The sequence below is a fragment of the Cervus canadensis genome, chromosome 18 (assembly GCF_019320065.1).
Source record: "Cervus canadensis isolate Bull #8, Minnesota chromosome 18, ASM1932006v1, whole genome shotgun sequence".
Lineage (NCBI taxonomy): Eukaryota > Metazoa > Chordata > Mammalia > Artiodactyla > Cervidae > Cervus > Cervus canadensis.
In genome coordinates this window covers 59464172-59490044 of record NC_057403.1, presented here as the reverse complement: position 1 = coordinate 59490044, position 25873 = coordinate 59464172, and the positions used below count along the sequence as shown (strand labels likewise).

Genomic DNA, 25873 nt, shown 5'->3' with positions numbered 1-25873 from the left:
CAGTGGCAAGGTGGTATTTACTCATATGATTATGCTCTATTTTCCCATTCAATAATCTTGTTAGATTCCCATCAGCCACCTGATAAGTTGCTATTCCTTGTGAGTTTTGCCCCAAAGAATTTGTTACCAGGAATTATTCAAGTACAGATAATTGCACATGTCCGCAGTCAACCTTGCCAGCCAGCCTGCCTGCCTGTCCACCGGCCAACTACCCATCCATCCTGTTTTCCACCCTTTCATCATATCATCCATCCAATGAAAGTTTCTTGACCTTTTGCAGAAGATTTGAGATTGCTTTTGGAGGATCCACACGAGGAAGAGGACCCAGATGAAGACCTTAGGGTTCAGAGGCAGTCGCATCGATTGGGATTTGAAGAACCGTCCAAGGATCTTTGCCGAGATGCTCCATCTGGGCTGAAGAGTGGTTTCCTGCGAGCCTCCTCGGGGCCACAGGGAGAGAGGGGGACGAGTCCCCGAGCAGGGGTGCCGCTTGGAGAAGTCTCGTCAGCGGTCACCTCTGCCCTGCCTCATGCTGGAGAGCCGGTCGGGACAGGGAGGGCAGACCCGAGTCTCCCAGAGCCTGTGCGATTCCACAGTGGACGTAAAGCAGGCGGAGCGCTCACCAACGTGCTGGGCCTTGGCGATTTTCTTTCTGGCTTATATTTGGGGTGTTGTTAAGAAGACGACAGTCTGCGGGTTTGGGAGGCGGGAGGGAGTTCCTAAGAGGCTTGGCGCTCAGCCTCCGTCGGGGCCATCACCGCACCTCGTCCCGCAAGGTCAGCAGCTCCTGGGAAGCCGGGTACCGGCCCGCCGCCTCTGCCTTCACCCGGTGCCCTTGACGCGGGGCCAGCTTGTCGGGATCCTCATAAAATTCTTTGGTGATGGCTTCTTCTGTTCCCTTTATTTCCTGAAGTGAACATCTGTCTCATTGTTCACCTCCATTGCTTTAGTGCTTTCCTCATGCTTTCTCCCTTTCCAGACAATAAACTTTATTTTCTTCATAAGAATTCAGTCTACGCAAGGGTATTAGGCAGCTTGTTTGCACCTTTTAATTTCTGGACGGCTTCCAGGAAGGCTCTTTGCAGCAGTTCCAATGGGTTCATCTGTGACTCGCGGAAGACAATGCGGCGTTGTGCTTGGGTCTTTATCAGTTACCTTCTGTTTGTCAACATCTGCTTGGAAATGTTTGCTGGTAGCCACCCTACACCCTCCCACCACCCGAGAAGTAAAGGGGCTCATGTCTTTTTGCTTGACATGAGGATAAGACCAAGTGTCGGCTGTTTTTTTTTTGTTTGTTTATTTTGTTTTCTTTTTTTGGAGGGGTCAAGTGCTCAGGTTTAACTGTTTCACTGAAACCCCTAGACTTCATGCATTTTGCCAACTGGCTTTGGAGAGGGAATCATGCGCTTTATTTCATTAATGGCTGTGCAGCATGGTAATTAGCTAATCATTGCAGTTTAATTTTGGTGCCAATGTTGATGACGTACCAAAAGCTGTGTAAACCCTCGATTGCAACTGGGAAACATTTCCATGTTTGAAGAGACCATTATTTTTCAGATGCCCCAAACTCCTCAGCAAGCCACTTTCTTCTTCTTGTTTATTCCTTTCTACCCTTAATCTTTCCAAATAATCTAATATCTTTGCCAGTAAATATATGGGCTTTTGTTTTCTGACTCCATGTAAATGTGTTCTTATTTGAACTCTGTGAACTCGATACATGTTCTCTTAACTATTGGTATGTCTCCTTCTTCTGTTCAGTTACATGAATGGTGTTTCATGTTTTTGTGTTTGCCTATATGGCCTGTCTTTAAAAAAAAAGGCTTTTGCTTATGGAAATTTAAAATATATTCAACAGTAAAGCAGACAGGATGGTAATAAGCCCCCGTATGCCAGTCACCCTGCTTCAGCATTAGGAAACTGGTTTTCCCTGTTCCTGTTCGCTTTGTTCCTCTGTGTGTGTATGTGTGTGTGTATGCATATATACTTGGGTGTGTGTGTGTGTACACACATGTATAGGCATATATATTTTTTCTAGTGTGTGTTGTATGGCGGTTTACATTTCATGTGTTCAAACAAAATTTTGTTTAGTAAGAGTAAAGCCACTCTTAAGTAGAATGGAGTCAAAGCTCCATAATGAAATGCTTGCTTCTCTTGTGTATCTGTGGACACGTGAGGAACTATAGTCCAAGGGCAGGAAGGAGGAGGCATTGTGCATCTCCAGTTCATTTTAAGGATTGCTCCCTGACCCTCCTCTCCAGTGCTCTGGGTGGAGACCAAGTAGGGGCAGGGCAGTGGGGCCAAGAGGTGCTGTGTGGAGGGCGATGCCCTGGGAATAAACATTCCCAAACAAGGCATGCGACGTGAGTTGGGCATTTTGCCCAGCAATCCGAGGTCAGATGGCTGACTTGTAAATGAAGCTTGACCGTGTATGGCTATATATGTCTTTGCCTCAGTTCCATTTGCATTTTCTGGAACCCAGTCATGGAGATAAAGAAAGGAGTTTTTAGAGCCTGAAGAGGGGGCACAGGCAGGAGAAGGTGGGCTCTGACTGCGTTTTCTCCCTGAGGCACACAGGGCCCGGGTGGCCCCTAGATTGAGTGGTGGCCCAGAAGCCCTGGTATCTGGCCGTACTGCTGGTGACCCGAAGCGAACGGTTCGCTGGTGGGGTCCTCAGAATCGTGCCCTAGTGTCAACATGGAAGCCGCTGGCCGAGAGAGAGTGTCAGATTCTGTTGAGGCCTTGCTTCGGCAAGACCACAGCGAGCCCTCCTCTCGATCGCTCTTACACACCCCCACGCACACCCGCACACGCAGACACACTCAAGTGTGGAAAGACCAGCTGCCTCCGCAGAGCCGTGCTCTTCTCTGCAGGACCAGCGCCTCTCTTCCCGTCCGCGGTCGTGTTCTAACTAAAGAAGCCAGTGTGTGGGAGAGGGCGAGCTGGTCCCTTCTGTCCGTGACCCCGCTGGAGCATTGTCTTTATGGTGTCCTCATCACCTTGATGGGAGGAAGAGACAGAGTATGAGCAGAGTGTGACCTGGGGCACATTCAGAGTGTTCATTCTGTGCTACACACGTCCCCCTGTGTTACTCTTAGTGCTCAGCGTGGCTTTGTGGGGTTGGAGGTACTGCAGTTGCTGTTGTTGCCGTGATTCTCACTGCTATCAATGTCAGCTCTGCTTACTGACCCTCTCATTCCAGGCACAGGGCTACACGCTTTATGCTCACTGCTGATTGAATGTCCGCACACTCTGGCTGTGTGTATATAACTGCCTGCATTTCACCGGGTTTCAGAGAGTTTAGGGCATTTCTTGGCATGCTGGAACTACGTGTGGTAGAACTCGGATGCGATCTTGGTCGGGCCTGATTTCTCTGCCTGTGGTTTCTGACGTAGGAGAGCGAGCAGCTTTGATCCCGAGAAGGCTGGTGCTTCCTCTCGTCTTTGCCCCTCGTGTGTCTGGGGATTTGTTTCCTAGAGGGGCTGAGTTGTGCATTAGGGCTGGGCAGAATCCACACACAGGTACCACACACGAGATTAACTTTCCCTCTTACCTTTCTACATATCCTTAGAACTACTACTTTATTTTCCAAAAAATTATGCCCACACTAAAACGTTAACACAGAAAAATCTAAATGGCAAGTCTCTTTCCTTTAAACATGCGCTAAACATCAGTCCTTTCACCAGAAGACAATCTCTTCTGGGTTCTTCCAGTAGATAAATTGCTTGCACAAGCTATAAATCCATTCATGGATATTTTATATTCATGTATCCTATCTATCTGTTTCATGAAATTAGAACTCTGCTGGTTAATTTTTTTCCTGATTGAAAAGTAACGTTATCTTGACATATTTCACAATTATAGTCACACCTACACAGATAAGGAGTAAGTGCTTCTGAACCTCACAAGCAATTGCTGTTAACTTGGTGTATCTCTGTCTTCTTAAAATTCAAATATATCTGTCTATATTTCTTAAAATTGCCACCACACTGTAGTCTGATATTTTTTTTTCTAACGAATTTTGGTCATCTTTTTGTACCAGTAAGTATTCTTTGGCAGTACAGTTCTAGTGACTGTACATTATGCCTTCATAACTTACTAAATCAGTCCCTTCTTGCTGGGCACAGATGCTATTTTCACTTTTCACAGTCACCATCAATGCTACTGATTTCCCTGGGCCAAGTGAGGCTTTTAAGTGTGAATTGATCATTCTTCTTCAGAAAGGCTGTTCCCATTTATACTCCTTTTTTTTTTTTTTTCCCAGCCCTGTCTGGGGGTCTCTCTTTCTACACGTCCACACTCACTGTGTATTTATCATTTTCAAATGGTTTGTATTACTTGCTGAATGATCATGCATTTGATTGATAACCGAGAGCACTTGTTCCAAGTCTTCTCAACTTTAAAAGTATGTTAAACAAAAATTTTTATCATTTCACATAAAAACTTTGAAAGCTCTCAGGCTCGTCTGTAATGGAGAGTGTACAAATTGAGGTTTTTGCTGTGCTTAATCCCTATTAAAGCACTGATCACTAGGGCTCCGGAACTACTATAAGAAGAGCACTCAGAAAGTATAAGGAATCTATAGCTGGTGCTTAGGAGATGAGTGAAATGACTTTGTTTGTTTTAAACCCACCTTGGGGCTGAAAGAAGACTTAAAATGAGTTAGGTTGCAAGTTTTTCAGCATTTCATAGCTTATATATTCAAACAGTTAACTTGCATTCAGAAGTTACAGAGATGCATGTCAATTATTTTTCTTTAATAAATTGAATTTTCACTGGGGGAAAAATGCCTCTTAGAAGATACCAACATGTACACGAGAGGCCCTGCTTTTTTTTTTTTTAAGAAACTCATAATTTGAAGTGAGTAGCAAAGATTCTGTGCCGGGTCCCTGCTTCCCACGGTGGAAGTGAGCAGGGTGCATTTCCCCGAAGAGGTGACTTTGACTCTCCTTGTGGTCTGACGCTGCAGTAGCGTTGGGACTTAAGGCTGTGATGAGAATTTCGGTAGTGCTCGTGTTGTAAACTTTGATTCCTCCAGTGTCCAATCATCAGGAAATACTTCTCAACGAGCTGATTAGTTAGTGCTTCTCAGATGTTCGGATTACAGGATCCCAAAAATTTTTCAAAAGAAAATAGAAATGAGGACACCAACTTAAACTTGCCAAGGTGTTTTCATTTCCTAAGAAGGACACTAATAAAGCAACAAACAGAAATCAACAAGCAGCACCCTCATCAACAGTCAGTACCACTTTATAAAAGAAAGGCTGTCTCAGCACAGAACGCCAGCTCCAAAGACAGCCACTTCATTGTGTTTTATGAACTTCTTTCCAGATGACTTCAGACTTACATAGACGTTGCAAAAATGCACCAAGGCTTTACCTATCTTCCCTTAATTTTAACAGTTTACCTAACTGTAATATAATTATCTAACCGTAATGTAGTTATCAAAACCAGGATAGTAATATAGAATAGTTGGCAGTAGTTTCTAATGTCAGCTGTACCACCTTAATCACATTTTACCAGCTTTCCATTAGATCTTCTTAGCGCAGGATCTGGTCTGTGATCCCACCTTGCCTTTAACCACGTGTTGTCTTGGTCGCCTCTAGTCTTTGATAGTTCCTCATTCCTTCCCTGTCCTTCCTGATCTTGAGACTTTGGTGCAACTGATTTTTTTTTTTTTCTTCTTAGTGATTGGGTTAAGTTAAAGCAGATTTTTGGCCCGAGCATCCTAGAAACGATGTTGTGTCCCTTTTAGTGAAGCAGGTCAGGTGGTACATGATGTTTGTCTTGCTGTGGTTAATGGTGAAGTCACCTTGATCATATGGTGAAGTCACCGTGATCATTTGGTGAAGGTAATGTCTGCATGTCTGCTGAGTTTTTCCAGCATCTTGTTAATTTTTTTTTTTCACCCTACATAAATACTTAGGGGGATATGCTCTGAGATTATGCCAGCCTTCTCTTTCTTCCTTGAACATTCATACACTGACTTCAATCTCACCTACAGCAGTTATTATAGCAGCGCTTGCCTAATGGTGATTTTGTATTTCTCACATGGCTTTCTGTACTGAGTAATTGGAATTCTTATGAAGGAAGAGGGATCCCATCTCTCCCACTTGTTGATTGATTCAGTTATTTTATTTATATTAGTATAGATTCACAGGTACATGTTTTGTTCTGTAGTCCAGTAACATCATTATTTATTTTGCTGCTCAAATTGTTGTGACTTTGGCTGCACTGTTGTCTTCAGGACCTTCTTCTGGTTGGCTCCTGTGACAGAATGCTATTAAAAAAAAAAATCTTTATTTATGTATTAGTTGCTCTGGATCTTAGTTGCTCTGGATCTGTAGTTGCGGTGTGTGGAATCTAGTTCGCTGGCCAGGGATTGAACCTAGGCCCCCTGCATTGGGAACACAGAGTCTTAGCCACTGGACCAGCAAGGAAGTCCCTGGACTGCCATTTTGATGGAGTGAATTCCCCTTCACGCTGTCTTCCACCTTGCTCCCCACCTTTGATCTCATGTCACCGTAAGCTACTGAGAACAGAGGCCCACTCTTTGGAATACACTGGCCTGGGGAACAGAAGGAAACTCATGGGAGCATGCTTCGTGCTGAATCCCCAGTCCCCACCCCCCCACCCCTTAGAGAAAATAAGAGAAGACACAAGGAAGTGGTGATGGATAAAACTAGGATGTGGATTAGGATAAAGGAAGAATAAGCTCTCATTGGATTGCAGGAAAGACAGGTATCTTTTTTTAGGATTGTAAAGGGCTTGGATGGGGGTGGGTGGTGGTTTCAGGGAGCAGCCCAGCTTAAAAATAATAGACACAGTTCATCAAAAACTTCCTGTGTGCCAGGCAGGTACTGGGCCCTCCAGGCTACAAGCATAACTTTATCTAACCTCCCCATGCTGAAGGGGACACTAACATTATGGTTCCACAGATGGGTACAGTGAGGTTCCAGGTCTCCAGGAGGGCGGAACACATTAAGGTGGTGACGGGGTCGGGACCGAGTCTTGTTCCCTGGACCCCAGAGTTCGTCCTTGTGCACGTCTCCCCACGGCCACCTGCTCATTCCTCCCCGCGGTGGGTTTTGGGGGAGGAGAGAAGAGCTCCTGCCTGCCCCTAACGCTCTAAAGAGGGGGCCGCCTCCCCCCGCTCCCCACCACAGCAGTCTGTCTGTCTGTCATCGGGAAAGAAAGAACCACCTTTACATATAGTTGTCACTGGGATTGTGTGTGTGTGTGTGATTCTGCACCCTTCTATGTAGTCTGTGTGTTTGAATATATTCTGTGTTCCGGTCGTGCCTTTTTGCAAAAAGCCGCTTTCAGGGTGTGCAAGTGTAAGGACTTGTAACTTGCAGTGATTCCACGAGGGCATCCCAGCAGAGAAGGTGTTTCTGTTTCTACAGAATCTTTTTGGTCACCGGCATGCGTTTTCTTTGGCCTGCCCTCCTCTACTTACCATCCCTCCACCTCTAAGACAAAGGATCAGACACTGGAAGAGATCTTGCCCACCCCAGGAGCTCCACACCGTCTAGCTCACAGCTGAGAGGATGGAGGTTCCTGGGGAGTGGGGGTGGGGTAGGGGGAGAAACCTGCCCAGGGTCACAGAGTGAGGTGACAGCACAGCGGGGCCCCACCAAGAAGCAGGGGTGCGGACTCTAGGTCACATCCTCTTGCCATCTTGCCTTGGAGCTCCGTCAAGACTGCCTGTCTCTGCGGCCAACAGCCCAGTGGCCAGGTGCAGGAGAGGGATTCCTCAGCATGGTCTCTTAATAATCAGCGCTTACATTTTGTCTTGGCCCCAGGCCAGATTCCCCCCACCCCGCCCCACGCCCCACCCAGTCTGTGTTCAAGGTTCAGCATTCCTGTGAGTTAGTGACCGTGCCTTTCTCGGCCTGCGGATGTCGCTCTCCATCCATAAGCCTCGTTTCCAGGGACCGTGTTTGCAGCAAAGACTATAATTTTATTTTGGGTTTGGGTATACTGATTACATTTTAGCTTCTGGTATATTTTCTTACCCGTCACAGCCATTAAATTTATTTTAATAGTTACTCTACCCTCCTGATAGCCAGTGAAGGGGGAATTGGATATTGTCTATCAATTGGCTAGTCTGTGAACTCAGGCTGTATCTAATTACAAGGCATTGTATTGGTGCTGATTTATTAACCATTTACTGGGCTTGGGAGAAGGTTCCGTTTTTTAGTGGCACTCGACAGCCTGGATGCAGCTTTCCAGGAGGGTAGGGTGCCTGGAATATCACCGATCTTACAGTTATTACTTTGTGTCATATATAATCTTGTTTTTTCCCTGCAACAAATAAATCTTTGGGACTCCCTGGAAAAAAAAAAAAGAAAAGAAAAAAAAAATTTGTGGTTACAGTATAATAAAAATAAACCGTTTGTCGTGACTGCAGCTGACATTTATCAGCCTGTTTGTGGGTGCTCTCTCTCTCTCTATAATACAGAACATAATTTGTCACTTTGTAAATACATTCCAGTCTAAATCCCTGCCAGCATCTGTTAGTGTTTGAAGGATTAATGTGCTATACCCTGTGTATGTCTGCGCTTGCAGGGAACAGGGTAGCATATGATTATGGATCTCCAGAGAACAGGAGAACGGGGTATTTTCTCAGCTTTTTCCTTCACATGTGGTCTTTCTGGGCTTTCCTGATTTTTCTCATCCTTTTCCTATCCTGCTTAAGACGCTGGAATTTCATCATTTGCAAGGGTACTGTTAGTCTCCAACATTCCATCTCCATTTCATTGAAAGGGTCATGATAATGATAGTTTCAGGCAGTAAGGGTGGACAGATGGTTCGGGATTGGTTAGACTGGAATTCAGGTCCTCCCTTCATCTGATTTATGACCTCAGATTATTTAGTTTACGTGTGCTTACTCTCAGTGGCACCCCACTCCAGTCCTCTTGCCTGGAAAATCCCATGGACGGAGGAGCCTGGTAGGCTGCAGTCCATGGGGTCGTGAAAAGTCCGACACGACTGAGTGACTTCACTTTCACTTTTCACTTTTATGCATTGGAGAAGGAAATGGCAACCCACTCCAGTGTTCTTGCCTGGAGAATCCCAGGGATGGGGTCACACAGAGTCGGACACGACTGAAGTGACTTAGCAGTAGCACTCTCAAAGTGAAGATGTGTCTAGCTGCCTTTTAAAGGCACTGAGGGTGAAGAAGGGCATCTTGCATGGATGTGAAGGGTTGAGCAGAGCGTCTTGACGAGGGTTCCTGTGGGGCTGTCCCCCCGTCCATCCCTCTTCATGTCGTTGCTCCCCTTAACGCGGTCCATGACACTTCCAGTGCCGTGACCTAACGGGTGGCTATGATTCTGTTTTGTTTTTTGTCTTTTCTTGTTAACTAGTGGGTTTTGTATTTGTTTGGAAGTGTTAATCCCCGTAAATCAGGTGCTTGGTGGCTTCTTGGTATTCAGAGATTTCAAAGATCATTCTGCCAGTAAGAAACTCTGGTCCTCAACAAGGCTTGATACTGACTCCTGGTTGAGGAATTTAAACCCCTCGGTCCAGGCAGAATGACTCACAATGCTGCAAGGGCCATCTTTGCTCTCCCCAGCAGAAGGCATGAATTTCCTCTGAATCATGATAATATGGCCTGTAATTCTTATTACTTTCTTCCTTTTTTTTTTCCCTTATTACTTTCAAGAACAGTTACGGTTTCTCAATCACCCTTAGTCTCCTGCTATCATCTGGATTGAAAAATCCCAGGACATAGAAGACATGATCTCTAATAATTATCTTATGAGCAATCTCTTTATTTCGTGTTTTCATTGTTTTGGTTTTTTTGTGTGTAGTTCTGCCTGTCCCACCCAAATGGTTCCCCCACCCAAACTCTGTGTCTGCACCTGCAGTTCTTCCCTCTGCAATAAAGAAGAAAGTGCGTAGTTCTGTTTCCATTGCAAGAGGTGTTGTGTTGTTGTTTTGGTTTTGCTTTTGTGCACTGTAAATGCATATGCACCAGACGGAAATGTTATGCTCTCATTCCCAGTGGCCAAGATGGAGCTTCCAATGTGATGCCTGTTAGGATTTTGAAGAGAATCGTTAGCAGATCTGGAACATACCTTTGAGCCCAGTGGAAAAAAGTCCTTCACACCCTAAATGCCCAAGGATGCTTGGAAGATATCTAGAAACCCCTGTTTCAATTTCTCTAACAGGTTTTTATAGCTTTCCAGAGTGGCCATAATATTTTTTACAGTGGTCCTGTGTTCAAGCAGACATATGGAATTGCAGGAACCATTTAGTGCTGATACTTAAAACATGTAATACTCCTGAAATTCAGATTTTTAACAGGAGACACATTTTGCAAGTAGTAGTGTTAGCAGATACTTACCGCTCATTGTACACACTACTTGAGACTCTTAATGCTGTCTGTGAGCTACATCTTTATCAGCTGGCCTGTGTGATCAGTCAACATGTTATTTAAGACATCATGTGATGCTCTATTTTCTCCTATATTCAGTGGAATCTGCAAATTACATTAATTACAAGACTGCCAGACTGTCGGAAACATACCCAGCTTTCCCGACTCTTGTCTTGAAACAGGTTTCAGCAAACTGTGCCACACCAGGAGGAAATCCAGCCCAACACCTGATTTTGTAAATAAAGTTTTATTGGAACTCAGCTGCACCCATTTGTTGACAGTGTCTATGGCAGCTTTTGCATCCATGCTGCAAAAGTCGAGTTGTTTGTGTGGCTAGCAAAACCTAAAATACTAACTGGCCCATTCAAGAGAAAGTTTGCTGACTTTCTGGAGGACTTACAGCCATTTGGGAAGAAAAGTCTGTTTCACTACATTCCAGTGAGCAGGTGGTTAGATTAGTATCTTATTTCTACACATATGGAAACATTTCAAATTACACATGACTTAGATGTCTCTCTTGGCTCTTCCAGAGTCTGGAGGTTGGGTGAGGGGAGAGGTGGAAATCAACATTCTTTTTTTTTTTTTAATCATAAAGTTAACATTTTAATAGTGAAAAAAAAAGTGTAAAGGCTTTGGGTTCATGGAAAGAACAACATTCTTGGGAGTGAAGTACATTTGGACCCCACCATAATCTCCTGGATTTAGGGAAAATTTCAGGGTTGGAAAGAAAGTTCTGGCACCAAAACAATAATACTATCTTGTAAGGAGAAATGGCTTATCAGAGTGGAGGAAAAACTAAAATCCCACTTCTGCCAACTGCTGATTATATGGCTTTTCAAGCAGATTTTTTTTTCTTTGGATGCTTTTTCAGCCTTTGTTTTGTTTGTAAAGTGCAGGTAATTGGGTGTACTTTGTAAGGGCTCAACAGGGCGAAATGTAGCAGAGTCCGTAATCCTCCCTTCTCTGAATAGTACCTGTCAGAGAGTAAGCCCTCCAAAGTGTTTAATTAACAGTGAGCATTTGCCTCTTGGACTGCGCTTCATAAGTGTACACAGGGCAGGAAGTCTGACAACTCCTAGTTGTGTGATGAGCGGTGACACTTAGATGAACTAGAAAACGTGATCCTCAGCCAGAACACCCCCGAATCCTTCTGGGGCTTGCACTGCAGACCTGGTGCCCCCCAAAAGGAGTGCACCCTCTAACGCCTGCTTTCCTTGAGAAATAGGGGACCACATGGACGAGGTCCTCCCGTCAGACCAGTGAAAGCTCTGGCCACCCCATCCCCTGTCGGCAGCAGAGGCTCTGCCTGAAGAGAACATCCGTGTCGTGGCGCCAGAGGGAGCAGGGGCGACACTGTTTATAAATACTGAAGGAGTGCGCCGAGGCCGAGCCGCCTTACACGCGCGCATGCCGAAGTGGCTTCTAATGGACGCTTACAAGGTGGTGTCCCCCACCCCCAACTCTAATGCTGTCTGCACTGCTCTCCTGAAAACACGCAGTCTCTAACTTAGCTGCCTTTCAACAGAGTGACCCCCACGTGATTCATTTGTCCCTTTTGGCTACAAGAGAGCAGACCACGGAGTCAGATGTGAACATGGCCATGTGCCCATGCCCAAGCTGGCATGCTTTGGGTACTGAGGGGACAGGGTCGCCTGGTTACTGCTTTGAATCTGCGCTTCGAGTTGGCCTCATTCTGCCACTCCTCACAGACCCCTCTTTTTTAGGCTCCTGTTAGGACTTCCCTTTCAGTAGCAGTCCTGGGGAAGCTGTCAGACAAGCCTGGAAACCTCATGGGACAGGAACGCCTGCCTCTTTTTCTGAGCATCTCTCCATCTGTCTGTCTACCTCTGTGTCTCTCTCTCTGTCTACTCCTTAGCAACCACACCACTATCTGGAATAAAGGACTTGGGTGGAAAAGTTATATCACTAATCCAATAGATACTCCTGGCCTGAATTCTTTGAATTAATTCAGAAATGGGGATTGTAACGGGCTATCGGCTCTCAGAGGCATTTTCAGGCTTATTTTATACTGTTTGGGCTCCAGAATCTATTGGATTTTTTAAACCCTGTAATGTCCCAAATTTCATTTCTGCTTGCCAACAGTGTGCTGCTGCTGCTGCTTCCTGGTGAAAGCAGCAGAGAGCCGTCAGCCACACTGGCACTTGAAGTTGTGAGAGACAACAGCTGTACCAAGAGATTTCCAGAGTAGGACAGATCCACATGGGGTGTCCCCACTGGACAGGGACATGGTCTATTTAGTGCATAAAGTATGGGAGCTCCTTGCATCTAGTGGCCTTACTAGAAATCGTTATCCTCTGCATCCATCAGACGGAAGGAGAGAGAATATGGGAAACCCAGTGCACGTGATGAGTAGCCTGGGGTTGCAGGGTGGGGCCGGGGGAAGACTATTCCACTCACAGGCCATTGGTGGAAACCTGGAGGCCCCGCCCCCACCGCAGTGCAGGCTGGGAAATGTAGTTCCCAGCTGGTAGGTCTCTTCTCAACATAGCCCAGTACTATGGACCAGGGAGAACAGGTCTGGGAGATGCTGGTTTTCTCTGTCCACACTATCTGTTTTATATAGCATAGAGGTCATTCTTAATTCTAGTTGGCTTCTGCCTTTAACATGTGAATTTAAGTCCTTTTAATTTTCCTTGTGATTATGTATGAATCTGTACTAATTTCTAAATTTCATTCTGTGTCTCCTCTACCAGATGTTTCCCTTTATTAATAATTTTAGTTCTTTTTTGGATTTTATTTTTGCATCGATCCAGTTTCTTAATATCCAGTGAACCTCAAGCCTCTTTTTTTCCTGCTGCTGCTAATTTGGAAGCTAAACTGATTTTCTTCCTCCTCCTCTCTCTCTTTCTCTCTCTCATATCCTTTCCCTCCCCTCCCTTCCTCTGTTCCCTTCCTCCCTCCCTCCCTTTTGATATTTTTCTTCCTGAAACTTTCACATACATGATTTAAATTTTCTCTTACATAGTATAAAGCTGTTTACTGTGTCTTACCATTTTAACCAGCAAAACCAGGCCATACGTGATTTAATAACTCAATTAAATCCCCCTCCCTAAAAAAGAACATCTTCTTTGTTACTGCTGTTTCAATTCCTTCTCCAGTTCCTTTCTATGAGTAAGTTATTTGGTCCCATAGCTAATGTAGAAGATGCACAACGTCTGGGGACACCTTGACTGTGACGTGTGTGTATGTGTGCTGTGTATTGAGTTTGTAGCTCTTCTGCCTTTCTGGGTGCTTTTGTTGGAACTTATTAGAGGCTACTTAGACAGATGCCACCTTAAGCAGGAAACTTCGTCTTTCTTGGCAGCACGTAGTCTTTTTAACCTTTTCTAGTTCATCTGTTGAATATGCTGCCCTGCTTCTGCAGAACCTCAGAATGATTCCTCTCTTTGGAATCATCCTTAAATTGAAAGTGACTGTTGTGGTCACTCCCCAAGTGTGATGGTGATGTTGCATGTTTACTGCATGCTCTGCACAGCGGGCTCACACTCGTCTTCAGGCAGCGTGGCCAGCTTCTGAGTGGCAGGCCGGCAGCCAGGGGGCCTGAAGCTTCAGCAGAAAGGCCTGGCTTTCCCGGGGATTATGGGGAATCATTGTTGCCAACATCACTAGCCTGCTTTTATCTGTAGTGAGGAATTTGTCCCAGGTTCAGGTGGTGCATTATTCATTCATTCATTTTCTAAATTAAACCCTGTCTTGAAAACCTACTCTGTGCCACTCACTGTGTACCAGAAGTCAGAGACAGAGATATAAAACTTCATTTTAATTGACTATAAATATTAGTGTGAATTATCAGTTGTTTTGGTTTTCTTTCGTAGTCTCTTGCAGTGTTCTTGGGAATAGAAATTTCTCTAACCTTTTTGGACACCCAGCAAAAATGTATCAAAATTTAGAATACAGATGTCGCTTTACGTGGCAATTCTACTTCCAGGATCTTATCCTATAGAAAAAAAAAATTGTTTATTGCAAAACATAGGTATTACAACATTGCTTTTAGTAACAAAAACCTGGAAACTACATAAAGTAATATTAGTTACAGCAACAGCGATAGTTAACACTTAGAGCATACGTGTTTGAGGTGCTTCCCGTGGATATTATCTTACTGAGTCCCCACAGTAATCCCAGGGAAGGGATTCTTCTATTATTTCTATTTTTACAGGTAAAAAAGGTCAAGCTTTGGGAATTTAAGTAAAAAGTTCACAAACATAGTGAAGGCTGTGGAGGACTGAGACATCCAAAGGGGATCAGTTTTTTTTTTTTTTAATAAATTTTTAATTGGATTAAAATTTTTTTAATTTGTTTTTTTTGGTTGTGCTGTGCAATATATGAGGTATTAGTTCCCTGACCAGGGATCAAACCTATCCTCCTGTATTGGAAGCTCAGAGCTTTAACTACTGGACCACCCAGATCAACTTTTAATAAATGTTTGAACACTCCTCTTCTGGGTAAACCTACTGGTTGAAAAGAATGTGGGTGGAGCTCTGTTTAGGTGTATTCTATTATGTGTTAATTGTGAAAAACCAGATTATAGAATAACACATAAACTACGTTACAATGTTTGTAGAAATAAGCTGTGGCCCAGTGTTTTTATATGTGTAGAAAATGTATCCTGGAAGGGTTTGCCCCAAACTGTCACTCTGTTTATCTTGGGGCAGCAGGATTCCAGATACTTTCACTTGATGCATTATCCACTTCTGTATTATTTGTACTTTGCTCAGTGAGCCGGTTTTATTTTTATAAATAAGGATAAATTTAAATCGTTGGAGCCCACTTGGGGTGAATCGCAGTTCCTCTCCCCAAGCCGACAGGCGCAGCCTCGGCCCCGTTGCCGTCTGGGCCTGGCCGCCGGGTCTGTCAGCGCCCCGGGCTCTAGCCCCTAGACGCCAGGGCAGCCCTCCGCCCAGCCGCGGCGCCAGCAGCGTGTCCAGACCTCGCAGGGCGCCCCCTGGCGCCGGCGTGTCCGTGGCTGAGCGCCCTCAGGGCAGGTGCTGTCCTGCCAGTGTGTGTTTCTGTCCGTCCTCAGCGTCGTGATGAAGAGCGTCGCTCTCCGTTTGAGCGTCTCCCACACCTCTTGGGTCCTCCGTGTGGAATTCAGAAGACTTTCAACCAGAGCAGACAAATCTTGTTTCTCTTTCTCTATAGTCAGTGAAACTAACTGCCATTGACCTGTCACCAGATAGTCAACAGACCCCACATCTCTCTGTGGGCTTTTTTTCTATTAAAAAAAAAAAAAAAATTGTTCTTTAATTGGAGGAAAATTTCTTTACAGTGTTGTGTTGGTTTCCGCTATGCAGCAATGCAGTTCAGCCCCAATTATGCGTCTGTCCCCTCCCTCCTAAGCCTCCCCCCCGCCCCAGCCCACCCCCCTAGGTCATCACAGAGCGCGAGGCTGGGCTTCCTGTGTTAAATAGCACCTTGTCACCAGCTGTCTATTTTACACGTGGTACTGTGTGTATATGTCGATGCTGCTTTCTCCGTTCATCTGTACACCCTTCTGAATCTTGGGGTGGGGGGTACCGGATTTATTTTATCAGCAACTTCTGCAAAGAAGGGGCTTCAGATGCTTAACATGTTTCATTAAGAACCTACCTATTAAAATATTCAAAACATATAGCCTATTCCTATTGAGGATATAATTATGCAGTAGATTAGCTGCTGTCCAGTCTGTTGCCTTTAGACCACGTCGTGGATGTTTCCAGTACTTACCTAAGACATAGGGCCTGTTTATTAAAGAGGCTTCAACTGTGTATAAAACTCGAACAGTCAAAAGTAATGGTGTCTTCTGAAGGATTCTTTATCATATGAATTTACCTTTAGTCATCTATTATTTATTTCAGCTATTTTATATGCCATTATAATAAATATTATGACAGAGAAAGCTTTTACGCTTCAACTTATTGTACTACTCTCTACTTGCCTGCAATCCTTCAGGAAAATGTAACCATGCTTTACCTATAGTTAACGTAAATCATCACTTACATTAGGATGAAAAATTCACTATGAAAAAAGGCTCTTTCTTCAATAGCCAGGCGTAAATGCCCGATCATGTCGGCTGCCAAACTCCCGTGCCATTTGCCATCCTCTTAAACTGTTTTTAAGCTGCAAAGTGAATGCGTAGCAGAGAGGGAAATTGGAAGGTTTTCGAATAATTTTCCCTCTCTTGTTAGTTTCTGGCAAGATAAGCAATTTTTTTTATCCAGAGTGCAAAATACTGCCAATTACTGTCTAAGCATCTTTAATAGTTTTACTTTACATGGTGCATAAGTCATACACCAAATTAAATAAGCCGTTATCCGGTGCAGTTTCTCCTTGAATCAGCCTCACAATCACCTATAGATATTGAAACAGTTATTTTATAAATTGAGTTCCAGCAACCCAAGGCAGAAATGTTGACCTATGTGTAATGAAACGAGGATTGTCATGATTTTCTCATCAGGCATGTTGATCACTGTATTTTGGAGGGAGGGCGGACTTTGGGTGGGGGGAGCATTTGTGGACGCTCAGGAGTGAAGGTTCCTGCTTGATGGTTGATCTGAAGGTCAGGAATGACAAGGTCAACCCCTCTCCTTCAAGGCTCGAAGGAAAACCCAGGGCTTTGCTAAGGGTCGTTTCTGGTTTGATTCCCTATTTTGTAAATTGGACTCTTCTTTAAGAGCATTTTCCTAGTTAAAGGCACAAAGGTGTACAAATTGATATAGGTGTGGAGAGCCAAGAAAGAGACTATTAAACTCTGCCTTCTCCTTGGGTAGAAATGCTGTTTCAGAAAGAGCACTTATCAGAACATCCTTTTGTTAAAAAAATATTCATTTATTAACATTTTGGCTGTGCTGGCTTAGTTGAAGCATGCGGGGTCTTCGATCTTCGTTGCAGCATGCATGACCTTTAGTTGCGATGTGTGTGACCGTTAGTTGTAGTATGCAAAGTTGTGCATGTGGGATCTAGTTCCCAGACCTGGGATCGAAAACACAGCCTCCTGTATCGGGAGTGTGGAGTGTTAGCCACTGGACCACCAGGTCAGTCCCTGATCAGGGCATCCTTTTTATCTTTAGGCTTGTTCAAGGTTGGGCAGACTCCCCATCTAGCTCGCTCATGATTTGGATTGCTGATTTGGGTTGCTCTCCTGAGACGTACAAGAGCCAAAAGGAGACGCAAGTCCCTATCTGCTCCTGCCTTTCCCAGCAAAGAGGTTGACACCCACAGCCACAATGACATCACTTTCCTAATACTGGAGAAATGAGCGTTGCGAAGTCCCACATAGGATACTGACAAATTACGGAACCAGTGTAGTTAGGTCTGTATTGCAGTTCGTGAATAATGTCATGTCAATGACGCTCATCGCCGGTGTCTCCCGCTGCTGTAAATGTGACAACTCCTATTTAAGGTTTCAGAACATAAAATCAGGAGCAAGCATATGTAAAGTGGAAGGGCGAGAGGCATCAGCATAATGCAATTAAGGCACATTGGATTAGAATTTGCAGGGTGCCATTAGCAATAAGCTCTGAATGTACATTATTGTCTTGGTTACATTTTCTCCTTCACTACTAGGCTTCTCTTGTAAATTCTAAGTGTATGAAATAAATATGATGTAAAATAGACACAAACAAGAATATATAGAGGACGTTAATTTCTTGATAGCTTTTCAGTGTCAGGCAGTGAAGAATATGAGAACAGGACTAGAGCCAGTCGTGATAATCCAGCGAAGACACGAGTGTTGGAACCAGTCGAGTCTCAGTTCGAGACGCAAATCAGTGTCTAGGCAGTGCCGCTTTAAAATGTCAAAGCCTCTGTTTTCTAGTCTGTGAAATGGGGGAAATGATAGATACTTCAAAAGACTTTCCCTATGACTCTTCAATGAAAATTAAATGCCAAGCATATCATGTGCTCTGCTCTGTCACTCAGCCATGTCCGGCACTTGGCGACCCTGTGGACTCTAGCCTACTTAAGTAAATTTTGTGAAATAAGGAAAGACTGCAATTGATAATATATGCCTTATGGCTGAAAACCAAACAATCGGTGTCATGTTCTAACAGTGGTTTTACAAATGATGATAGTTGTTATTTCTGTGCCTTGTGCCTTGTATGCACCATGCCTAATCTTTACCCTTACCATTTAGTGCAAACGCCCATTTCAGCATGAACGCTGAGGCCCAGCGCAGTCACACAGCTCCCCTGAAGTCAGACAGCCAGTGCTGTTGTCAGGCTGGACTGTGGCTCCTCCTGCTCAGCCTGACTGCTGTCCCTGTGGGTGACGGCATCTTCCCTCTTCTCTTTAAGTTCCACACGATCCCCGTATGGTTCCTTTGGTTTTAGGCAGTGTCACGCCTGAGTCGTATTTGGCTAATTATAGTCATACATTGGTATGAGGGGCTTCCCTGATGGCTCAGAGGGTAAAGCGTCTGCCTGCAACGTGGGAGACCTGGGTTCGATCCCTGGGTTGGGAAGATCTCCTGGAGAAGGAAATGGCAACCCACTCCAGTATTCTTGCCTGGAAAATCCCATGGACGGAGGAGCCTGGTGGGCCACAGCCCATGGGGTCACAAAGAGTTGGACGTGACTGAGCTACTTGGCTTTGCTTTGCTATCGGTATGAGAGAGCAGTCTTGTGTAACAGCGAGAACCCCCTTGATTCTGCACTTGTAGACTCTTGAACCACTGAGACAGGTTTTGGGAACTTAATAAAGAACAACCCAAGAAGACTCGTTCTGGCGAGAGTATCCGTGGACTGTGCCACTGCCTGGTGTCCCCTGACTCCCAGGAAAATGAAAGAAAAGTATGTGGGTTGCTTCATCACTCTGTCTTTTGGCTGAACCTGGGGGTGGCTGGGAGCAGCTGGGCGTCTCAGCTTCTTAGACGTTGCCTGATGCTTCGTGTGTGGGCTGCTACCTGTGCATTCCTGCTTTAAAATGATGGGTACCAGCATCTGTAGACAGAATTTAAGGTAAGTTTGCATTCCCCTTTTACCTGAGATGATAAACTTGTGTACACTCGTGTGGTTAAATAAAACAGTGCGGATTTGGGGAAGGGTTGGATAGGCATTTTATAGCATTTAAAGATTCAAAGTTTAGTAGGAAGTTGTCTCTGTCAGCCAAAGCTAGGTGGGGGGCTGGTTGGCTGGCTGGCCAGCTGGATAGATGGGTAGATGGGTAGAGAGGGGGGAAAGGGGGAGGGACATAGGGAAAGCTAACAGTTAATATTGGGGTGGTGGCATTGTAGATACTTTTTTGTCCGTATTCATCTGTCTTTTCTAAATGTTTCTATGACTAGTGAAAGTATGAAGCAGGAAGTGGCCTGAAATGAGCCTGGAGAGTAGAGAGGGCAAAATCATGGACTGTGTGTTGGTTGTTACTATTTTCTCTTCTTGCTGGGCATGTGGAGGGCTGCACCTTTTTGAAGCTAGGCATAGCCGCAGAACGTGCTCTGCCAACAAAATGTTAGGAGAAGCAACACCTGTCACCGCAGGTGGGAGCTCATGACATTCCGTGTGCAGCCATGTTCTCTTCCCCACCTGTAGAGGCTGGTGAAGTTACAGAGGATGGAAACACCCGCGGACTCCACCTGCCTGGGCCCCTGGCCAGTCACAGTGACCGTAGCCCCACTGACCTGGGAGGGACATGAGGCATGAACAAGGCATAATCCTTGGTTTTCTTGTGACATTGAGGTCTGGGGGCTTCTTCCTTGTTGAAGGTAATCTTGATTGACACAGAGGCACTTGTGTGAGCCACACAGTAAGGGATCTGGGTCGTATCTTGTTGGCCATTCCAAGCTACAAAAGTGTTTTAAGCTAGGAGTGTGTGTGTGTGTGTGCGCGCATGTGTGTTGTGAATCTAGAGCGCAGAGACTGGCCAGACAGGGTCTGAACTTTTTATGTCCTGGATGGCGTATGCTCATTTAACATCTTAGTTGAAAAATTCAATGGTTTTTTAGTGGTGATGGAAGAGTTCTATATCTTGAATGTGGTGATAGTTCTATGAAATTCTGCATGTGATAAAAATGTTATAGAATTATATGCATAGATATTTCAAATAAAAGAAAATGAGTGCATCCCCGAACTGGTGAAATCTAAGTAACATCTGGAGTCTAATGAATTACTTTGTGACTATGTCAATTTTCTGGTTTTGATGATATGCTGCTTGGATTAGTCGTCCCCTCTGGGGGATGCTGGGAGATGGGTATGTGAGCATTTTCGGGTACTGTGTTTGCCACTTCTTGAGAGTCTATAATTCCTTCCAAATTAAAGTTAACAACAACAACAGCAGAAATGAGTTATACCAAGAAAGCGGATTGTGGTCAGTCCCAAATTCATAGACTCAGCAGGAAAGCTCACATTGGCAGATGGGGCCTCTTGCTTTCACCTAGCAATCAGCAGTTTATCCCTCAGAAATGCTCTCTGTTTGCAATCCGCCAGCCCCTGCCTTCTCATTTAGAGCACGTCCCACGATAAGAACATTTCTATCACGTTGTGAAGTTTGTTAGACAACCAGAAGAGCAACACCCCCCCCCCCAGCAACACACACACACATATCCACACATTTGTGCACCCTCTTCCTAAAAGCTGTGTTTTCCCTTTGCGGGGCTTAACCAAACTGCACGCGCAGCCCCTCTGCATTTCTCAGGGTCTGTAGCAGAAACAGGAAACCTGATACCGAGGGCAGGGGGAATTACCTGAGTAATTGGGTGCGGACTTGAATCACTGTCCCCAGGAGCCCAGTAACCCACCGCCTGTGGATTAGTCTGTTGAACTACTTGATGGCTTGTGACCCCTCGTTCCCCCTGGATACGTATGTTCTGATTTTGTTCTTATTGGTGGTGGCAGCCCTGTGCTTTATCTTCCAGCAAGGGGCGAGGTGGGGGGTGGCGGGGGGCAGTACCAGAAGACAGCTTACCACGTGCAAACGGCACATTAGAAGAACACATCGGCCCGTTCGGCCGCACCATCGCTTTCACTGGGATTTTCGCTTTGGGGTCACCATCTGGGAATGTTCTCCCTGTTTTATGGGGGAGGAATGTACATGCATTCTTTTCTAATATGTAGCCAGCACATTCCTCGGGGGTTTCCATCAGGGACTCAGCTGAGAGGAGCCATGTCTATCTTTACCACCCCTCCGTTAATAGGAGAAATATCCTGTTTTCCTCTTGTGATCCATTCAAAGCTCCATAAGATTCTGTGTTGACGACGAGTGTCGTGCTTTGCGCCAGGGGCAGCTGGGGCCCGAGGAGCAGGATGAGGGTGAAAGGGCACTTGAGTTGCCACATCTGAACATCAGAACCAGTAGATGAGCATTCAGGAGGCATAAGAATCTATGGGGAAGGGAAGTTAGCCATTTTGACAGATGTCCCACTCCAAAGAATTGAGCCACAGATAAACATCCATCACGCAGACAGAAAGCTGGAGGGCGGGGGTGGGTGGCTTGCTCCCCATCCGGAGTCCCGAGCCCTCTGTACAGGGTACGGCATCCCTTCTCCTGGTGGCAGTTTTCCTTCGTGTGGGATGAGGGCTGTGGCCTTGCCTTACCATGAGCCCTCCGGTTCTCATATTCCCTGATCTGAGGAAGCTCTAATGAAACCCACGTGTTGGCACTCTCCTCTTTTCTTGGATCAGGTTAGATGCTTCTCCTTCTTCCAGAATCTGCAGGTGTGTGCAGCTGCTGCTGTTACCTGAGGAATTTAAAATCCACTTCGGCCAACTTGCTTTTGCCAGACTGTTGGGGTTTGGGGAGGTCACTGAATTCCTCTCTACTGCCTTTGCTGAAACTGGGCCCTGTTAGTGGCAGGACCTGGATCCTCCAGGATCCAACAGTGATCTGGTACGACGAGGTCTTCGGGGGGAAGCCTCACTTGTCGTGAACACAGTTTCACCCACCCTGCTGCCCTGTCACCCTCCTGAACAACCATTTATTACACAGTGGCCTCGGGGAGAGAGCTTGTCACTACGGGCATCTTCCCTCCTCCAGTTAAATTGATGAAACACCTTCTGTCTTCTAGGCAGGCTGTTAGGCGTTTTGCACTTAGCCTCACTACTCTGTGAGTAGATAATGAGCGTTTATCATTTACAAGTGAGGAAACTGAGGCTCAGAAAGGTTAGACGGCCCAGAGTCTGTGTGTATTCCAGCTGCGTCGGCCTGGTGTTCACTGTCCAAGGCCTGGGACTCGGGTCGCAGTCCAGGACTTTGATGGCCAAGGTGAACTGCTGCAGACCCAGGAAGCGTCTCAGCACAGCTTGTGTGTGCGTCCAGGTGGAGGGTGTCCTCTGCCGAGCCGTATGCATCCCCTTCACAGCATCCGAGCCTCATGTGATTCTCGCTCGTCTTACCTCAGCGTCGCAGTCTAGACAAGGATTTCCAGGTTCACCGCTTACCTTATGGGAACCCACTTACCTGAGCAGGCAGGTAGCCTGGCCGTCTGTTCTGAGGAGAGAGCTCTAAGAAGTGGTGGCATTTCAGCCCACACAGCAGAGTCAGCCAGGCTTAGACTCGGGAGGGCCTGGTAAACACAGGGCCCGTGTGAAAGGCACGGTCTCTCCAGAACTGTGCTGGGGGCCGTGCAGTGGGATGGGGCGGCTTCAGTGACTGCTGTAGGGCTTCTGGCGTGTCTCCAGGAGGGAGTTTGGGCTTCAGTGTCAGACTGACTTGAGGTCTCTCCAGCCACACTTCTTAGCTCTGTATTCAGTCTCTTACAAGATGCCACAGTGTAAAATAGGCCAAATAAAAGGTATCCCTCAGTCGTCCTGCAGGTGACATGAGATGACGCCTGTCAGTGCCCACCCGCTGTCACCCGAGGTTAGGCACCAGGAGCTCATTATCATCACCCGCGTGTGCCTCACATCCATAGAGTTCACAGGGTCTCTAAACCTGGCTCGTCTGCATTTCTGAAGCAGGGGATGCAGAGCTGTCGGGCTCCGTTGGTATTACCGAGTTTTGCCTGCCTTTGTACTCTCTGTCCACGCCTTGTGTTCCATTTTTGAGGCAGGCTTAGTGGAGTCATTTCAGAGCCCACACGGCAGCTTTTGAGATTCCCACGTGGCCTCTGGTGTTCTTGCAGGAGGTGGGCCTCGTCCTGGTGTACCCCTGTCATTATAGTTTCTTTTAGGAGGCACTTCCAGAGGAGATACGTGAGCCTCCAGACCCTGTGGATCCTGTTTCAGGCGCTGAGTCAAACGGCACAGCCCCTCAGCCTGGAGTTTTAGCAGAGTCCCAGCCTCCCATCCTCCCTAAACTTGGCAGTAAAAAGCCCCGTTCTTCTATTCATTCTGATGATTTATATTCTCTCTGGGCGTCTAATATTAAACAGGGGAATTCCGACATGTTCCATAACACATTGACTGTAACTTGATACCATGAACTAAACTTGCTGTTATTTATCATTTCTTTTTATTTTCTCTCATTCCAGCACAAAGCCAAGGTAGAAGCAATGACCCTGGACCTCGCTCTGCTCCGTAGCGTGCAGCATTTTGCTCAGGCGTTCAAGGCCAAGAATGTGTGAGTGTTCCAGAGGAGGGTTATAGATCATAATATCTCGCCATTGTAATGTCTTTATCAGATGAACACAACCGGGAAGACGGAAGGCTATTGTGCTGTCTTGGCGTCCAAACAGGAGGCTCATTTATACTGGCCCGGTCGAGGTGTACCGTATTTTCTTGACTCTGAGCCCCCCTCATTATGAGATGTGTCATCAATCTCTTAACAGCCTCCCAGATAACACGAAAAAGATACTACTAAGCACCAGTAAAAAGCGACCTCATAAAAGCCAGCTGATTGTAGGCTGCATCCTGATCACAGACGTCTTCAAGGCGCCTCCCAGAATCGAGGAGAAGTTATATTTTAATTGCACTTAGGAAGAGGTCAAGTCAGCTCTCTAGTTCCACAAGGGGGCTGAACCTCAGAGTACGGGGAAGAAGGTTTTACTATTTTGCAAACCTGCGATGGTTTTACGTGGCACAAGGACACGGTTCCAAAAGTGTGGGCTCACATCTGAGAACTTCTGTTTTTCCATTCTTTCTCAAATTTTTCAAAAATGCCTGAAGGAGGGAGCCTTCGCTGAGGACTGGCAGATTTTTTTTTTTGGCCATCCGTTACCGACTGCCTTCCCTAACAGAGAGCGAGCAGCTCTTAAAGCCAGAACTGAGGAGAGCGGTGGTGGTTAGCTTCCTTTTCATTACAATATTTTGTTTCTAAGTGTTTATTTTTACAGTTCCCTCTGATTTTTTTTTTTTTTTTAGGGCAAGCAATACTGGTTTCTCATTTAACATAGCGGTTTAAATTTCTTTAACAAATCACTTCGTTTAATTTTTCTTTTCCAGTGAGTTGATTTAAACACAAGGATTAAGTTAATAATAGTGCACGTGGTGCCAAGGGTAAAATAATTCCGCAGTCGGCACCAGAGTCCCCGAGTTTGGAGTAGGCTGATCAGTGACAAGCAGTCTCAGGGTTGGCCTCTGTCAGGGTTGCTGTTTGTTTTTTGTTTTTTTTTCTTAGGGTCGCTGGTTTTAACAGTTCTCTGCGGAGGTGATGGATGGGAGGGGAGGGGTCTCAGACCAGATGTTCAGATGACCCGACTCCTCAGTGCTGTCCAGTGGCCAATCCTTCTTTCTCCCTTCGTTTTCTCACTCGTTCTTTTTAGACAGTTGAGAAGTCTGTCCTCTAAAGCCCTTTCTGGAGCAAGCCTGAGTCCTTGAGATTGAAATGTCAGTCAGAGTGTTTAGTGAGCTCTTCACTCGCCCCACCCCGACCCCAGGGGCCTGCCCTGTGCTCCAGCGAATAGCTAGCTGGGTGTCGTCCCCAGGCCAGCAGACCTCGGCGAGCCCTACTGTGCGCCCTCTCGGCAGAGATTACAACTACCAGCCCTCGCCAGAGCTCCCAGAGAACCTCAAGTCAAGACAGAGCTGTAGCTCTTTAAACATTTGCCCTTTCCTCCCTTCATGATTCATTTATCTGCTTGCTTCTTCACTTAACACGCGTTTAACACATGCCTCCAAAGCCCCAGGCTCTCTTCTCGCTCTGGAAAGAGAGTGGTGGCTGGTGGAGGCCTAGTTAAGCTCACCCAAGCCATTGTGTGAGCTGCCAGCAAGCAGGCAGTGTTTAACTGCTGGCAGCCTACTCCTCGACTTAGTATTTCTGCGGTTGTTTGGAAGAGAACAGCAATAATAATATCAACCATAGCAGCACTAACAGCTCGTTTCTCGAGAGCTTGTTCTGAGCCCCACACCCAGTACCTCTGTGTGCTTTCCCTGGCTTAGTTCTCCAAGCAGCCCTCAGGGTAAGTGCGTCACTGTGTCTGTTATGCAGTGGAGGAAAATGAGACCAGAGAGGGTGCGTTATCCGAGGGCATGCGGCCAGCCAGCGGGGGCGCTGAGGCTGGGCACCCTGGGCAGCCCGCCTGCCTGACCACTTTGCTTCAGTGTCTGTTGTTCTCAATGGGCGGGAAACTGAGATCTGAGACAGTGAGTGACTTTCGCCGGGTGTCTTGCAGGTTGGTGGCAG

The 25873-nt window shown here is 46.0% G+C and overlaps 1 protein-coding gene across 12 annotated transcripts in view; it reads left to right on the top strand.

Moving 5' to 3' along the window:
* Positions 1-25873, top strand: part of WWOX (WW domain containing oxidoreductase) — an 886111-nt gene that overhangs the window by 198941 nt on the left and 661297 nt on the right. For 11 of the 12 annotated variants that reach the window (XM_043436487.1, XM_043436488.1, XM_043436495.1 and 8 more), the window contains one exon: positions 23784-23872. In XM_043436487.1, the coding sequence (XP_043292422.1) occupies positions 23784-23872 (89 nt within the window). Of the gene's footprint in view, positions 1-23783; positions 23873-25873 lie in introns of those variants that run through there. The other variant, XM_043436500.1, reaches the window with a different exon arrangement.